General features: G+C 37.2%; 1 protein-coding gene across 1 annotated transcript in view; it reads left to right on the top strand.

Annotated features, from left to right (window-relative positions):
• The window catches only part of IQCM (IQ motif containing M), a 436874-nt gene that overhangs the window by 282579 nt on the left and 135087 nt on the right, over positions 1-19208 (top strand). The window contains 1 exon segment of the mRNA XM_049709346.1: positions 17944-18105. Coding sequence (XP_049565303.1) covers positions 17944-18105 — 162 coding nt within the window.

Here is a 19208-nt window from a genome sequence, read left to right as displayed (position 1 = left end):
AATTGTATAAGCCAATTCCTTACAGTAAATCTCTTTATATATATATATCTCTTACTGGATCTGCTTCTCTGGTTGAACACTGACTGATAAAGATTGTCTAAAAATGTAGAACTGAGCAGGTGGAGGTTAGAATACTGTGGACCTTCATAGGAAAAGCCTGGATTGCCTTCCATAGACTGTTAGTAGAATTATGGATGCTAATGATTCTGCTAATATGGACTCAGAAGGAAATGAGGAACATAGTAGAGAAATCCTAAATCACTTTAGAGAATACCAAAATCAAAAACAGACTATTAGTAAGAATATGGATGTTTAAGTTGCTGCTACTAAGGGCTCAGAAGGAAATGAACATGTTATTGGAAACTAGGGGAAAAAGAGATCCCTGTTCTATAGTGGCAGAAAGCTCAGTGGAATTGTGTCTTACAGTTATGTAGGAAGTAGAATGTTTTATCTATGACCTTCAGCTGAGGAGTTTTCCAAGCAGAGTTGATACTGCAACCTGGCTACTTTTTGCTGCGTATAGTAAAATGCAATAGGATAAATTGAGGGAAGAACTGTTAAACAAAAAGAAACCAAGACTAGGTGATTTGGGAAATTCTCAATTCATTCCAATTATGAAAGATGCTAAAATTAACAAGTTCACTATCAGGAAAAAATGCTCTAGAGGAAAAGCTGAAAATGTGGCTGGACAATCTTTTGCTAATACATCAGAAAGATGAAATAAGGGAATTCAGTCACACAAAGGTTCTCTGAAGAGAAAAAAATACGTGACTCATTGAACTTCTCAGTCATCTAAGCAGAAGAATGGGGATGAGATTTTCCCGGAAAATGTCTGGAGAAGCCTCATGTCTAATGGAGTGGATCTCCATAACATATATGAGAGAACCACAAGATTCTTGAAAATTTTACACCAATGGAACATTGCCAGCTTGGACGAAAAAGGGACAGAGACAGTATGGAATGAAAGAAGGCTGCTGGACACCCAAAAGTGTATAGGCAGGAAAGAGACTAATAAAACTACTCAGCTACAAATCCATGCTACCCTTCATGAAAAAGGAAAGATGATTCAGAGGATGGAGCTGAAAATCACAGAGGTTTATTTCCAGCCCTTGAATCTAATGGAGTTCTTCCAGCTGGATTTCAGAAACACTCCATGTTTTCTTTCAATTTTTTCCCTTTTGAATGGCGATATCTTAATTGTTACCTTACACTTGTTCCACCTTTGTATTTTGGGAGCAGACAACTTGTTCTTAAGTTTCAGAGGCCCATAGGTAGAGAGGAATTGTGCACGAAGATGGATCATACAGAGAGCTTCACCCATAACCAAGTTTAAGTGATTTAGGAACTTTTGAGCTGATGGGAATTTTGGACCGACTTGATGCTATCAGTGGTAGAGACTAGGGAACGCTGGGACAAAGTGGATGTGGTTAACGCGGGAGACAAACATGAATCTCCTTCCTTCAGCTCTGCCTCAACTGTCATTCTGAGGTGTGGCATGGACTGGATTTCCCAGTTACATCTTTTGTTTCTTCTCTGTTTCATCCACACACATAAGTCTTGTCACTTCCTTAACAGGTCCTTGAAGGGGTCTTTCAGGACTACGATTCTTCCTTTCAGACATGTCTGTATCTTGTCTGAGGACTGAGGAGGTTTGTGTCAGTTTTAGGCATTCTCTCACTTAGGTCTGAATTTTATTGTTTCTGTCACATATTCTTCAAAGTTATTGGAAGTTGTTTCATTAAAGATGTAAATATATTTGTATTTTGACAGATTAAACATGTTTCTTTGGGGTGTCCTGGGAGAGGAGGAGAGGAAAAAATTCCTTTTGCTATACCATGTTTTTTTGGTTTTTTTGTTTTTTTTGCGGTACACGGGCCTCTCACTATTGTGGCCTCTCCCATTGCGGAGCACAGGCTCCGGACGCACAGGCTCAGCGGCCATGGCTCACGGGCCTAGCCGCTCCGCGGCATGTGGGATCTTCCCAGACCGGGGCACAAACCCGTGTCCCCTGCATTGGCAGGCAGACTCTCAACCACTGCGCCACCAGGGAAGCCCCTACTATACCATGTTTAATGAGGGATATTATTACCTATTGATACCTGTAAATAAATTAAGCCAGGAAATTGGACATTTGTTAAATAAGTAAATTCTTCCACTTAATAATTAGCTTGTACCCAACCTTGTTTCATAAAGAATTCAGATTAATCTTAACTTTTCTATAATCAATAAACAGACCTCGAATTATAGACCCTTTACTGGTATTGGGAAATCTAAATTATTCTGGTGAATGAACTCCAAAAAGCTAGAGAATGGTTTAGTTCTAAAAGACAGCATCAACTGTTTAAAAAAATCAATATCAAATAATTTTCCAAGTGAATACCACTTGGTATTTGGTATTCACTTGGAAAATCCATCAGGAAAGATTCTTACTGATTTGGAGTTCATTTTTGCTGTATGAAATAGCATGGTATTAGTTTTGTCTCCAGAGTTTAGAGACAATCCTAAGCACATAAAAGGGAACGTAAATTTTTGGGGTTTTGTGAGAATATTTTTTGCTTGCAGGATGACATTGTTGAGTAAAGGTATAGAGCTAAGCCTGTTATAGTCATCTGCCAATTATTGCATTTTTTGCTCAGGGATTGAGATAATATGGGACAGTAATACTTACAATGTTGAATTGTGTCTTTAACTTCAAATTCCACTCCCCTCCCCCAGTATACCTTTTAAAACTCATATTACCAAGGAATAGCCTACAGATTGGTTGAATTTTCCCCAATCCTTAAGGATATGTATACATATAGGAAAATAACCAAAACGATGGCAGTATGTGGCAAGAAAGACAAGAGGATTGGGTAATTCAAATGTAATTTAACAATTTAGAATAGCTATATTTATTTGGAATTTTTATGCTTCCAACCCTGAAAGGTGACTTTCTTTATTAAAATACTCTTCCAAACTAAGAGAAAAGAAATATGTTTTGAATTATGTATGGTGAGTCCAATAAAAACTGACACTGTGCTAAGTTTTAAGAATTTTTTGTGCTATTATATTTTTCTCAAAGTGAGAACATTTTAAGGTGAGAGGAGCATTTGTCTTTAGTCTGTCAGAGTAAAGTCGTGTTAATGGATTTAATCTGGCTATCCTGAGACTCAGACCTTCAGAGAAAAATGAAGGGCATATTTTTAGAAGTACTTAAAATTAATCATAATACTAATCATTTATGAGACAATGTTTGCATTACTTCTAGTACACAGACACACACACACAAACACACACACAGGCTTTTATTATTGTTTTCAGCTGTTTTGTTTGCGATTTAAAATTTTTTTAATCATTTTTTTTCTAGTATGTATTCTAACAAGTTTTTCTTGTATATAGAAAGACTGTTAATTTATATGTTTATTTTATAATCAGTAGTTGTATTTTACCCTCCTAAATTATAATAATTTTCAGCTTATCTTGAGTTTTATAAGTGTGTAATTGTTTCACCTGAAAATGATATAAAATTTTTTCTAATTACACATTTATTATTTATGATATGATTAAAGATATCTTTTTCTTGACTTTTGCATTAATTAGAACTTTTAAAACATTAGATAATATTGATAATGATGAACATTGGTATTTTCTCACTAATTTTAATGTTATTGTGTACCATTGACTTGTTTTAAGTTGTATCCTTCTCTTCCTAGTTTACTAGATGTCTTTATGAAGAGTTTTAATTTCATTTTTATTAAATACTTTTTGAAATCTATGGAGACAGTTTACATTTTATTTGACCTATTGCATTCCCACCTTAAATCTTTGTTCCTCATTATGTGTATTTAAGTATGCTCTTGGGTATTTAGATGTAAAGTTCTTTTAGTCTTTGTTGTTTAATAACAAAGTGCTATTTTTAAAATGCAAATTTATCATTGAACATTTCTTTAGCAGTTTATTATAGGTTTTAACATATTTTTATTAACATCGCTTTTAAAATAAAAGAAAATGCCGCTCATAAGGAATCCTTACAATTTTATCAGAATTATTAACCAAAATTATTTGTTTTATGTAGCTACGTGACATGTTAATATGGCTTAATATGTTCTGTGTTTTTGTCTAAATTCCATGAAGACAGAAAAAGGGAAAGGTCTTTTAGCTTTCTTCATCCAACACTTGCAAATGTATTTAATTTGCTTATAAGTCTAAAAGGCAAAAAAAATCAATACGGAAATAAAAATAAATGTTAGCATATTTATGAACTCTGTATACTTATTCCACTGAAGAAGTGAACCTTTTGAAATAACTGTACTTTGATTATTGAACAATCAAGTGGCTGCAATCACCTAGTTTCCTATTTTATATTAGAAATTTGATTGGATTTATAAAGGTTTGTATGTGTTAATGACACAGTGTTCCCACATTTAACCTTTTGAATTATATAGTAAAGAAAGTTCTGGCGGAATTTATAATATGTACGTTTTTTTCATGAAATGAGGGGATTTAAAAGTAGTAATTGCTATATTTAACTATTCTATTTTTTATTTTTATTTTTTATTTTACTGGAGTATAGTCGATTTATGTTGTTTTAGTTTCAGGTGTTCAGCAAAGTGATTGAGTTATACATATACATATATTCATTCTTTTTTAGATGCTTTTCTCATATATGTTATCACAGAATATTGAGTAGAGTTCCCTGTGCCATACAGTAGGTCCTTGTTGGTTATCTATCTTATATATACTAGTGTGTGTGTGTGTTCATCCCAAGCTTCTGATTTATCCCTCCCCTGCCCCCACATTTCCCTTTGGGCAATCATGTTTGTTTTCGGTATCTGTAAGTCTGTTTCGTAAATAAGTTCATTTGTTTATTTTTTTTTAATCGGATTCCACATATGAGTGATATATGATATTTGTCTTTCTCCTTCTGACTTCACTTAGTATAATACTGCTATACTTTAACAAAATTTTAATTAATTCATGTCCTTATTTTATATTCTTTACTCTGATTCAAGTGTTAATGAACGTTTTTGTTCTTCTTTAAATTAAACAATGTTGGTATTTAATTGTAATATAAGAGATCAATGTTCCTTGCATTTATTCTTACCGGTTGTATCATCCAGTGGCATGTTGTTTAACTGCCTTCTTAACCATTTTGCTCTTTGTTTTTTTTTTTTTCTTAACTTATTTATTTTATTTATTTATTTTTGGCTGCATTGGGTCTTCATTGTTGCACATGGGCTTTCTCTAGTTGTGGTGAGCGGGGGCTACTCTTTGTTGCAGTGCGTGGGCTTTTCATTGCAGTGGCTTCTCTTGTTGTGGAGCATGGGCTCTAGGCACGTAGAGCACGGGCTGTAGGCAGTAGTTGTGGCGCATGGGCTTAGTTGCTCTGCGGCATGTGGGATCTTCCCGGACCAGGGCTTGAAACCCGTGTCCCCTGCATTGACAGGCAGATTCTTAACCACTGTACCACCAGGGAAGCCCCGCCCTTTGGTTTTGATTCTTAACGTTTTGCTCTTTCATCAGTGATCTTTAAGATCTCATATTTCAGCTTAAGATAAATTAAATGTAAGAAAGTTTCATTAATTTATGAATGGCGATGCTTTAGATTCACTTTCCCTTGTTCATAACATATGGAATTTTTTATACTGATAAATTGGCATTCTTCTTTTAAATTTACTGATGAATAGAGAAAGCTTAGATAAAAGTGTCATGACAAAAAAGTATGACATTCATCTAATTCAAATCAAAGAAAATGAATGCAGCATAAAAACATAAAGTGCTCTAACAGTGACAATATATTAAAAGTACAACATTTAGAAATTGGTCATTTACACTGGGTTATAGATTATTTGACCACCACTTTGAACTCACGTTTGATAACCCCATGCTGAAAACCTCATATGACTGGTCAGTGGCCCATGAGAGCTAAGTTTGCATTTTAATAAATGCATAATATTCACAATGGAAGGAAATCTTGATTATCTGTCACCATTGTTTTTAGCCTGTGAATTCTTTGTTCATGTGAAGATTATGAAGTATATTTTTACCTTGGTGATAAATTTAGTTACATAATAATGCAGGTACTGGGCAAAGGGAAAGGATTAGGCTATTTTTACCCATACTTGCAAATACTTCTTAATAATTGACTTCAAAAATGAGGTCTTCTATTCTGGTTTAATAACCCAGGGTCACTAGTAAAGCTTTATTAGCCATCTAACTCTCTCTTGATACACTTAGGACTGGTCCTCAACTTAACAATTTATATACGAGCCCTTTTTAAGTAGTAAGTCGGTGCTGGGGATTTGTGTTGAGGACAGGCCCATTAGGAAGAAATTCACACTTCCAAAATTCCTAGAAGCTCAATTTCTCATCATTTGCTGTAAAGTACATTTACTTGTGTACTGTGTACATGACTGAGATTAATAATAATTTTAGAAAGGAACAACTGCGATGATAGATGTTTTTTCTTTTTATCACACCTACCTATAATGTAAAGCTGACAACTTTATGTCTGTTTCCTAATTCTAAGAATGATCTGCCACCAAGTGTCCTGTTAGTACTACTGTGCTATTATACATTCTTGGGGGTTGTGGGAGAAAAAAATCACACACATGGGATTAGAGTTGGCAAATGCTGAATAATAATTATTCCTTATACTTTTTTGTATTTCCAAAATTTCCTATCATGAACATATAATGCTTTTATTTATTTTTTTAATATTTAAAAAAAAATGTATTGGAGTATAGTTGATTAACAATGTTGTGTTAGTTTCAGGTGTACAGTAAAGTGAATCAGTTATACATCTATATATATATCTCCACTCTTTTTTAGCTTCTTTACACATATAGTTCATTACACAGTAAGAAATAATATTTTTTCACAGTAAAAGTGTATCCCAAACATTTCATAGAATATGCTTATACTAAAAAATTGTTATTTTTTTAAACATCTTTATCGGAGTACAATTGCTTTACAATGGTGTGTTATTTTCTGCTTTATAACAAAGTGAATGTTATACATATATATATATATGTCCCCATATCTCTTCCCTCTTGCATCTCCCTCCCTCCCACCCTCCCTATCCCACCCCTCTAGGTGGTCACAAAGCACAGAGCTGATATCCCTGTGCTTTGAGGCTGCTACCAACTAGCTAGCTATTTTAAGTTTGGTAGTATATATATGTCCATGCCACACTCTCACTTTGTCCCAGCTTACCCTCCCCATATCCTCAAGTCCATTCTCTAGTAGGTCGGTGTCTTTATTCCTGTCTTGCCCCTAGGTTCTTCATGACCTTTTTTTTTTTAGATTCCATATATATGTGTCAGCATATGGTATTTGTTTTTCTCTTTCTGACTTACTTCACTCTGTATGACAGACTCTGTGTCCATCCACCTCACTACAAATAACTCAATTTCGTTTCTTTTTATGGCTGAGTAATATTCCTTTGTATATATGTGTCACATTTTCTTTATCCATTCATCTATTGATGGACACTTAGGTCAATTTTGTTTATCTTCTCAAAGAACCAGCTTTTAGTTGTATTGATCTTTTCTATTGTTTCCTTCATTTCTTTTTCATTTATTTCTGATCTGAAATTTATGATTTCTTTCCTTCTGCTAACTTTGGGGTTTCTTTGTTCTTCTTTCTCTAATTGCTTTTGGTGTAAGGTTGGTTGTTTATTTGAGATGTTTCTTGTTTCTTAAGGTAGGATTCTATTGCTATAAACTTCCCTCTTAGAACTGCTTTTGCTCTATCCCATAGGTTTTGGGTCGTCGTGTTTTCATTGTCATTTGTTTCTAGGTATTTTTTGATTTCCTCTTTGATTTCTTCAGTGATCTCTTGGTTATTAAATAGTGTATTGTTTAGCCTCCATGTGTTTGTATTTTTCACATATTATTTCCTGTAATTGATACCTAGTCTCATAGTGTTGTGGTCAGAAAAGATACTTGATATGATTTCAATTTTCTTAAATTTACCAAGGCTTGATTTGTGACCCAAGATATGATCCATCCTGGAGAATGTTCCATGAGTACTTGAAAGTGTCCTCTGTTGTTTTTGGATGGAATGTCCTATAAATATCAATTAAGTCTATCTTGTTTAATGTATCATTTAAAGCCTGTGTTTCTGTATTTATTTTCATTTTGGATGATCTGTCCATTGGTGAAAGTAGGGTGTTAAAGACTCCTAGTATGATTGTGTTAATGTAGATTTCCCATTTTATGTCTGTTAGTATTTGCCTTATGTATTGAGCTGCTCCTGTGTTGGGTGCATAAATATTTACAATTGTTATATCTTCTTCTTGGATTGATCCCTTGATCATTATGTAGTGTCCTTCTTTGTCTCTTGTAATAAATAGTCTTTGTCTTAAAAGCTATTTTGTCTGATATGAGAATTGCTACTCCAGCTTTCTTTTGATTTCCATTTGCATGGAATATCTTTTTCCATCCCCTCACTTTCAGTCTGTATGTGTCCCTAGGTCTCAAGTCAGTCTCTTGTAGACAGCATATATATGGGTCTTGTTTTTGTATCCATTCAGCCAGTCTATGTCTTTTGGTTGGATATTTAATTCATTTACATTTAAGGTAATTATCAGTATGTATGTTCCTATAACCATTTACTTATTGTTTTGGGCTTGTTATTGTAGGTCTTTTCCTTCTCTTGTGTTTCCTGCCTAGAGAAGTTCCTTTAGCTTTTTTTGTAAAGCTGGTTTGGTGGTGCTGAATTCTCTTAGCTTTTGCTTGTCTGTAAAGGTTTTAATTTCTCCATCAAATCTGAATGATATCCTTGCTGGGTAGAGTAATGTTGGTTGTAGGTTTTTTTTCCTTCATCACTTTAAATATGTCCTGCCACTCCCTTCTGGCTTGCAGAGTTTCTGCTGAAAGATCAGCTGTTAACCTTATGGGGATCCCCTTGTGTGTTATATGTTGTTTATCCCTTCCTGCTTTTAATATTTTTTCTTTGTATTTAATTTTTGATAGTTTCATTAATATGTGTCTTGGCGTGTTTCTCCTTGGATTTATCCTTTATGGGACTCTCTGTGCTTCCTGGACTTGATTAACTATTTCCTTTCCCATATTAGGGAAGTTTTCAACTAGAATCTCTTCAAATATTTTCTCAGTCCGTTTCTTTTTCTCTTCTTCTTCTGGGACCCCTATCATTAGAATGTTGGTGCATTTAATGTTGTCCCAGAGGTCTCTGAGACTGTCCTCAATTCTTTTCATTCCTTTTTCTTTATTCTGCTCTGCAGTAGTTATTTCCACTATTTTATCTTCCAGGTCACTTATCCATTCTTCTGCCTCAGTTATTCTGCTATTGATCCCATCTAGACTACTTTTAATTTCATTTATTGTGTTGTTCATCACTGTTTGTTTGCTCTTTATTTCTTCTACATCCTTGTTAAACGTTTCTTGTATTTTCTCCATTCTATTTCCAAGATTTTGGATAATCTTTACTATCATTACTCTGAATTCTTTTTCAGGTAGACTGCCTATTTCCTCTTCATTTTTTAGGTTTGGTGGGTTTTTACCTTGCTTCTTCATCTGCTGTGTGTTTCTCTGCCTTCTCATTTTGCTTATCTTACTGTGTTTGGGGTCTCCTTTTTGCAGGCTGCAGGTTCGTAGTTCCCATTGTTTTTGGTGTCTGTCCTCAGTAGCTAAGGTTGGTTCAGTGGGTTGTGTAGGCTTCCTGGTGGAGGGGACTAGTGCCTGTGTTCTGGTGGATGGGGCTGGATCTTGTCTTTCTGGTGGGATGGTCTGCATCTGGTGGTGTGTTTTGAGGTGTCTGTGGCCTTATTATGATTTTAGGAAGCCTCTCTGCTAATGGATGGGGTTGCGTTCCTGTCTTGCGAGTTGTTTGGCATACGGTGTCCATCACTGTAGCTTTCTGGTCATTGAGTGGAGCTGGGTCTTGGCGTTGAGATGGAGATCTCTGGGAGATTTTCGCCATTTGATATTACGTGGAGCTGGGAGGTGTCTTGTGGACCAGTGTCCTTCTGAATGTGTCTCTCCCACCTCAGAGGCACAGCCCTGACGCCTGGCTGGAGCACCAAGAGCCTGTCATCACACAGCTCAGAATAAAAGGGAGAAAAAAAAGAAAGAAAAAAAGAAAGGAAGAAGAAGATTTAAAAAAATAAAGTAAAATAAAATAAAGTTATTAAAATAAAAAATAATCATTAATAATTTTTAAGTAATAATAAAAAAAGCAAAGAGAGCAACCAAAGCAAAAAACAAATCCACCAATGATAACAAGTTCTAAAAACTTTCCAAAAAAAAAAAACAAAAACAAAAACGGAGAGACAGAACCCTAGGACAAATGATAAAAGCAAAGCTATACAGACAAAGTCACACACAGAAGCATACACATACACACTCACAAAAAGAGAAAAAGGAAAAAAAATATATATATATTGTTGCTCCCAGCGTCCATCTCCTCAATTTGGGATGATTCGTTGTCTATTCAGGTATTCCACAGATGCAGGGTACATCAAGTTGATTGTGGAGATTTAATCCACTGCTCCTGAAGCTGCTGGGAGAGATTTCCCTTTCTCTTTTGTGTTCGCACAGTTCCTGGGGTTCAGTTTGGATTGGCCACGCCTCTGTGTCTGGGTCGCCTGAGGGCATCTGTTCTTCGCTCAGACAGGACGGGGTTAAAGGAGCAGCTGATACGGGGGCTCTGGCTCACTCAGGCCAGGGAGAGGGAGGGGTACGGATGCGGGATGAGCCTGCGGCGGCAGAAGCCGGCATGACGTTGCACCAGCCTGAGGCGCCCCGTGCGTTCTCCCAGGGGAGTTGTCCCTGCATCACGGGACCCTGGCAGTGGCGGGCTGCACAGGCTCCCAGGAGGGGAGGTGGGGATAGTGACCTGTGCTTGCACACAGTCTTCTTGGTGGCGGCAGCAGCAGCCTTAGCGTCTCCTGCCTGTCTCCGGGGTCCGTGCTGATAGCCGCGGCTCGCTCCCGTCTTTGGAGCTCTTTAAGCGGCGCTCTTAATCCCCTCTCCTCGCGCACCATGAAACAAAGAGGGAAGAAAGTCTCTTGCCTCTTCGGCAGCTCCAGATTTTTTCCCGAACTCCCTCCCGGCTAGCCGTGGTGCACTAACCCCTTTAGGCTGTGTTCACTCCACCAGTCCTCTCCCTGCGCTCCGACCGAAGCCCGAGCCTCAGCTTCCGGCCCCCGCCTGCCCCGCGGGTGAGCAGACAAGCCTCTTGGGCTGGTGAGTGCTGGTTGGCACCGATCCTCTGTGTGGGAATCTCTCTGCTTTGCCCTCCGCACCCCTGTTGCTGTGCTCTCCTCCGTGGCTCTGAAGCTTCCCCCCTCCGCCACCCGCAGTCTCCGCCCGTGAAGGGGCTTCTAGTGTGTGGAAACCTTTCCTCCTTCACAGCTCCCTCCCACTGGTGCAGGTCCTATCCGTCCCTATCCTTTTGACTCTGTTTATTCTTTTTTCTTTTGCCCTACCCAGGTACGTGGGGAGTTTCTTGCCTTTTGGGAGGTCTGAGGTCTTCTGCCAGCGTTCAGTAGGTGTTCTGTAGGAGTTGTTCCACGTGTAGATGTATTTCTGATGTATCTGTGGGGAGGAAGGTGATCTCCGCGTCTTACTCTTCCACCGTCTTGAAGCTCCTCCTCCTGTAATGCTTTTAAAACCATAAAATAATGTTAAAATAATCATGGAACCAAAATATTTACCAAACAAAAGTATGTCTTTAGTATGATTCCATTTACAATGTTTTTTAAAATCCCTGTGATTCTTGAAGTACAAGTCTGGGGACCACTGCCTTAAATATTCAAATTCAGGGCCTGCAGTAGGGAAGAAGTGAGACCTGAATAATACAATCGGCCTGTGCAGGAGAGGGAGGGACAGGCATCTTTGGGTCCTCTGAACACTCACCATCTATTCTAAATATTAAGCATAATGAGCCTTGCTTATCTGAGAGGCAGGAGATAACTATAGGTGTCTAAGGAGGTCCCACTGTGGGGTTTTATTCTGGCTTCCATCCTTAGCAAACTAAGAGGGTTATAATCAGTTGATGAACTGTGGTTTTGACCTGAGGGGTTGTCAATAGTCTGTAGAAAATAAATTCTTGTGGAGAAGACTAACATCAGAAAACCATCTGGAAAGAGCTATGAGTTCTTGTGAGAGAAACCATAGTGCTGACTATGCACGGACAGCTAAAGGATTTAGAAAGATTGGAAGAAGACTTCAAAGGGAGAGGCCACCAGAAAACTAGCAACCCCTGAAGGCGCTAACAGTCCCATGATACCAGGAACAGTGTGTTTAAAATGATATGGCATCCTCATTGAAAGGACCGACTTTCAAGTTAGAATTAAGATTATACTGGCCTCACCACTTACTGTGAGGCCATGAAAATGCTCTTTAACCTCTATATGCCTCAGTGTCTTGAGCTATGTTATGAGTATGCTAGTATTGAACTCATAGGATTGTCAGTAAGTCACACATATGTGATTTTAGGATTAATTTAGCTAATGTACATAACCTGCTTAGCACACTGCCTGCTATATACTAAGCTCCCAATGAATACTATTAATTATTGTTGTATTTATTTGTTAATTAAAAAGCCTTTTATTGACCCTTTCCCAGTATCACGCACATGGCTAGGTGCTAGGAGATTCAATGGTTAGCAAACAATCATGGACCTTGTCTGCCTGTAACTGATAGTCTTGTGAACGAGGCAGATCTCAAGTAATAATAGGAATAATATAATTACAAACTTCAGTAAGTGTAATGGAGGAAAAGTACAGAGAACAATAACTCTGAGATGATATAATGTGAAAGCTTGATCTAGTTGGTGAGAGTTAGAGGACACTTTGAGAAAAGACATGAAGGTGTTGTAGACGTTGATGAGGCAACGGAGGAAAGGGTTTGGGAGGAGAACATACCAGCTACACAGAACATCTTATGCAAAGCTTCTGAAGTAGGAGGATGCAAGATGTGATTCTGAAACTGAAAGAAAGCCAAGGTTGCTAGAGTAGAGATGGAAGAGGAGGCAGGGGCCAGAATGTTCAAAGTCTTTCAGGGCATAGTAAGGACTTGGCATTATTTTAAGAGCATCAGGAAGCCATTGAGTAGGAAAATGAACCAGGGAAACTGCTGAGTAGGAAAATGAACTAGGGAACTGCTGAATAGGAAAATGTATTAAAAATACTTTAAAAAATATTATTCTGGAGCTTCCCTGGTGGCGCAGTGGTTGAGAGTCCGCCTGCCGATGCAGGGGACACGGGTTTGTGCCCCGGTCCGGGAGGATCCCGCGTGCCGCGGAGCGGCTGGGCCCGTGAGCCGCTGAGCCTGTGCGTCCGGCAGCGGGAGAGGCCGCGGCAGTGGGAGGCCCGCGTACCGAAAAAAATATATATATATATATTATTCTGGCTGCTGTTTAGAGGCAAGATCCAAAGGGCCAAGAAGACTGTTTAGGAGGCAAAAATGTTTGTATAAAAATAGATGATAGTTTTTCTAGGAGGGTGGCAGTGGGTAGTGCTGTGTCAAGATCTAGTTTTCTAGGTTGTGCCATTAAATAGGGGCTATTTACTGAGACAGGGAATCCTAGAACAGGACAGACATTGGTGCCTATTTGTTAGCCAAGTGGAGTTGTCAATTAGGCAACTGGATATCATGATTTTGCCATATTTTGTTAACGCTAAGATGTATATTTTCATATTTTAATGTCTCTAAAATTGAGCTATATCTTATAATCAATGGTATGCCCTAGTTAAATTTCCAGTCTTTTATATTTCTTCGTGGTGTGTAAACTAACGGGGTCATCAACATCTATAATGTCTTAGATTCAACAAAATATGCTAATAATAGCAACAAGGAAGACCACCGTAACATCAGTTAGTAGCTCACAAGCACTAATTAACACAAAACTTCTGATCAGTATAGAACAGGAACCACTTACCCTTAGAATATCCAAAATAGTGTAGGAGTGACCAGAAAGAGCAACAACTTCAGGATGACTGTCCACTTTTCCACCCACCCATCCAGAAGACAAGTAAGATGGGGGACAAGACAGGAAACTGCCCTCATTATCTAAATAGGATAGAGGCTGTACCAGCATCTGTTAAATGAAGAGCATGATAATAATAGTAATAACACTTAAATAATGCTGGCCATAGACTAGGTGTTCTTCTAAAGACTTTATATCAGCTCATGACAACACTATTATGTGAACAGTTTTACTATGATACTGAGCTGGAAAGAGGTTAGCTAACTTGCTTCGGGTCACACAGATCATAAATGGCAGATCCAGGTTCACACCCAAGCAGTGGTCAGCTCTAAAGCCTCTGCTCTCAACCACTGCTGCTACCTCTAATGAAGATAATTACTTGGTGACCTGGGAGCAATAGAGATTTATGGAACTATTGTGTGGGCTTTTGCCAGACCTAGACACATACATCTAAGATCTTCAGAGTTTTACTATGTACATGGCTTGGGGAAGAAGGCATAAGGAAGAGCTCTTATTCTTTTGAGTTCTGAGAACTGTATTATTACATCTAAATGTAATGTGGCAATATTGACTTAGTGACTTAGCAGTGTATCAAAAGGAAGGTGCTTTATAAATAACACATTATCAATATCGGCAACAAAAATTAAATTCCTGTTTTTATCTTGGGATGACATATGTAATAAAACAAAAAGAAGAGGACATGTTTTACAAGCCATATGTCTTCTAAAATGAAAAATGCTTACTTGTAATCAACTTTGATATTATGAAAGGAGGTACAATTATTCCAAAATCATTATGCCTTGTTTATATAAGCTCTAAGTCTCCATTTGTATTACTTGATGGCAAATGGTGGCATTAGCAAGATTCTGAGCTGAAAACCTTGAATGTGTGTCTGATACTATAGCTATCACGATATCACATTGTCATGGCAAGTTCAGCTTCCACAGACTTCATGTGTTTCTGCTTAAGTCTTCAATCAGGATAAGCCAGGAAGAGAAAGTGGCAGGTCTACATTCACCACTGCTTAGATTTTAGTGTAGGCATTTTATTTTTCCCCAAATGAAAACATTTGCCTTTATGGAAAATAAAATGCTTTATTAAAACTGATAAGCATAGGACTTCCCTGGTGGCGCAGTGGTTGAGAGTCCGCCTGCCAATGCAGGGGCACGGGTTCATGCCCCGGTCCGGGAAGATCCCACATGCCGCGGAGCGGCTGGGCCCATGAGCCATGGCCGCTGAGCCTGCGTGTCCGGAGCCTGTGCTCCACAACAGGAGAGGCCACAACAGTGAGAGGCCTGTGTACCGCAAAAAAAAGAAACCCCAAAACTAATAAGCATAGCCCTATTAAATAACGTTACTAAACATCTTGTTTAAGCTAAAGGAATTAGAAAGATATAAATCTTGAAGAGGAGAGAAATCTAAGTGTAATTTGGTTCTTCACACTAAAAAGGCTGCTATTATTGCTAGATTTTTCTACTTTATTTTTTTTTCTTTATGGTTTTGAAGAGGGAAACTCTGATCTATTTTATTTCCTCACTTTGTGTGTGATGGAAAACTTCAGGATTGTATTTAATTTCACTCTATGATTTCTCATAATGTAATTAATGCTGCATCCTCCTTCACAATTCATCCTCCTTCAAAAAACGCTGTCGCCTTCACAACTTGAAGAGACCTCTACTGCCTGAGGATCTCCCTTGATCAACTTCTTGAAGAAGTATGATCAGAATGAAAAAGTAAAGCAGGGTTGACTCTTTAGCACTGCTTTGTAATAGTTCTGGCTTCCTTTCTTCTGTTGACAGATGAGAAAGGATTTAGAATTATTTAAATGAGATATATCTAATAACTGCATATCTGAGCACATATGAAGATGTCTGCTTTTTTAGTTAGAGGGGAATAATTTTGAACTTTTCCTTTTAAGAAGAGGCAGAAAACTTCCTAAGATGTTTATAATTGAAAGATGCAATAACTTTATTTCCTGGCTCTCTCATGGTTTTTATTAGTGTTGGAATAATACTAGATGAAAATTAAAACTAACACACTCATGTAGTACTTATAGACATGGTGCTATAAATTTTGATATATCTCTTATATCACTTAATCCTAACAATAACCCTATGATGTCAGTATTATCACCAGGAGATAAATGTGATTCATCTAATATTTCATAGCCTGTTAATGGTGGTTCAAGAATTAAAACCCAGGTCTGTTTGTATCAATCAGGATCCAGTTAGAAACTAAAACTACATGGTGACTTGAGAAGGAAAAGATTAATATAAAGAATTATTAACTATGATGGTGATTAAATAAGATTGGCTACGAAGGGTAAAAAAAAACCTAAAGAATTGAGAAGAGCAGATATAAGGAGTGGCGCTAACCCTCGGTCTGAGGCAGAGCACTTAAGGAAAGAACAGATTTTAAAGAGTGCCCCTTACCCTCTCCCTTTACCCTGGGATCCAGCTCTTCTTGAAGAGGACATAGCTGTGACCCAGTGAGTGGCAGAGACGTTTGCTGAGGTAGCATGCTAGTGGAACTCCCAGGGAAGCCACTCTCTGGGGTTCTGGGGAAACTTCCCATAAGGAGGTGTCTCAGTGTGGAACCCATTCAAGGGAAGTTGGTGCCTCATGGAACGTGCTAGCCAGCTCCTAGAGTGTGAGTCAGGGAAGCCCTGTGGGGTGCCAAGCAACATGGCCCAGAAGGTGCCCTGCACTGCTGCTGGTCACTATGCACAGTAGGAGCTATCAGACAAAAGCCCCCGGAACCAGGAAGAGCCTCTTTGTCCTCTAGTTTCCTACCTTACCCTCTATGAAGGATGCTTAAAAATTTCCCATATGGCAAGGGAGAAATATTCTAGTCTCACAAATAGGACAATGAAGGGTGGATTTAGGGTGAGGCAATAGATGGATACTACCCACCAACAAATCTGCTTTCTTAATCATTTAATCATTATGTTGTACTGCCTTATACTTACTGTACCACAAAATATGATATTTGAAAAAATAAAGGGAAAAAAAGGGAAGGAAGGTAGAGGTAGGAAGAAAAAGATAGACAATGTAACAGGATTATAAATGAAGATTTACATCAGTATCTCTCTTTTCTTTGAAATGTTTCTAGGTAGAGTCACTTTGAATTAATTGCTCAGGAGACTGCCTTATTAAATTTTAGGACATTGGCTTATCAACCAAAAACTGAAGACACAAACTGCAGGCCCAAGGGCCATAACCAAAGATTTTTCACTCTACAATTTAAATTATTTTTTAATCCCAGCTTTCTCATCTACTGGTTAATGCAGGTCATGTTCACTTGACAAACATTTGTTTGCAAATAAGAGCTTCTCCTCAGACAATCCAAATCCTAATTGCATCATTTACAGACTGTAAGATTTAGGCAAGTTATTTAATTTCTTTGGGCCTCCAATTCCTCATGTAAAATGATGATAACAACAGTATCTACCTTACAGATGTGTTATGAATATTAAGTGTGTTAATATTCAAAAGCACTTGGGACCATTTCTTGCATATAGCAAGTGCTATATAAATATTTGTATAGATGTTATTATATTTTCTTAAAGACCATAGCCTAAGTATATGTATTCTTTCAGTAGTTCCAGTTTATGGAACTCTTCATTTAATCAACATTTTTGTCAGATTATTCTGATTTCATTGTTTAATGGCAATTAAAAAAATATGATTACGTTATAGTATGTATAATGTGAATGCTGTTAGTTGGTTATCTTACTTTTTTGTACAGCTATTAACAACAGTGCTTTAAACTGATAGTGTTTGAAGATTCTACTAGCAAGCCCGTACTCCTTAATTTTTGCTATGAATTATCTAAACGGTAAGATTTTTGGTGAAGTATTTTTGGCTAAAGAAAACTACGTTGTCAGCATAACCATTAGCATTCAAATTATTCAATAGTTTTAAATTTACATCCCTTAAAAGAAACACATTAGAAATTTTGTAAAAATGTCTAAAATTAAAAACAAATTAATGTTCTTTTTTTTTACAGAACACCATGCAAAATACTCTGATATCATCAAGAAGTCCAATGCAATTGAAATGTTATTTACACTCTACCCTCCTCAAGGTGCCCATGTGCGTACTAATATGAGGCTTAGGTCAACTTGGCTAAGACCCATAGTAAATGGGGAAGAAGGATATAAATATATAGGTAAGATGCTGAACCTTATAATTTCCTTTTATAATAAGACAGAAATGACCTTGTACTTTATATAACCCTTATACATCACTTAGATGATATGGGATGATAGGCCCTATAGAATATTCCCTTTCGTTCTTGAGTATTATGCTTGCAATTTAAAAAGTGGCTGATTTATACTTTGGTGACTCCATTAAAATAGTGGAAACACTGTGTTTATCCATTTATCTGATGATGGATATTTGGCTTGTTTTTTAGAAAAAGTGATACTACAAGGAAAGCTGCTACGAACATTCATGTACTGGACTGTATATAGACACATGTATGCATTTCTCTTCACTAAACTGTTTTCCAGCATGGTTAAACCATTTCATATTCCCCATCAGTAGAAATATGAGAGTTGCATTTGTTCCATGGCCATATCAATACTCAGTGTAATCAGTTTTTCTAATTTTAGCCATTCTAAGAGATAGCATTGATATTCCATTGTGGTTTTAATTTGCATTTCTCTAGTAGACAATGATATACAGCATATTTTCATGTATTTGTCATTTGTGTATCTTCTTTGGTGAAATGTCTGTTCAAATTTTTGGCCAGTTTTATATTTTTTGCTGTTGTTTTAAGTGTTGAGAGTCCTTTAGATATTCTGAATATAAATTATTTAACATACATATGCTTCGCAAATATTTTCTCCCAGTCTGTGGCTTGTCTTTTCTTTCTCTTAATAATATCTTCTGAAGAGCAGAAGATTTTAATTTTGATGAAGTCCAGTTTACCACTGTATTCTTTTATGACTCACGCTTTTACTGTCATATCCAAGAAATATTGGTTAGACCTCTGGTCACAAAGTTTTCTTCTAGAAATTTTATAGTTTTAAATTTTATATTTCAGTATATAATTTGTTTTGAGCTCTGTTTTGTACACGACTCAAGATTGAAGTTTTGTCTTTTTTCTAACATATTGATACCCAAATGTGCTAGCACTATTTGTTGAAAAGACTATCCTTCTATGAATTAACTTTGTATTTTGGAAAACCAGATAGTCCAAAGAAAATATATAGATGGCAAATAAGCACATGAAAAGATGATCAATATTATTAGTCATTAGGAAAATAC

This window comes from Orcinus orca, chromosome 4 (genome assembly GCF_937001465.1).
Source record: "Orcinus orca chromosome 4, mOrcOrc1.1, whole genome shotgun sequence".
Taxonomy (NCBI): domain Eukaryota; kingdom Metazoa; phylum Chordata; class Mammalia; order Artiodactyla; family Delphinidae; genus Orcinus; species Orcinus orca.
Note: the sequence above shows the minus strand (reverse complement) of the source record. Positions and strands in the feature narration are given on the sequence as shown.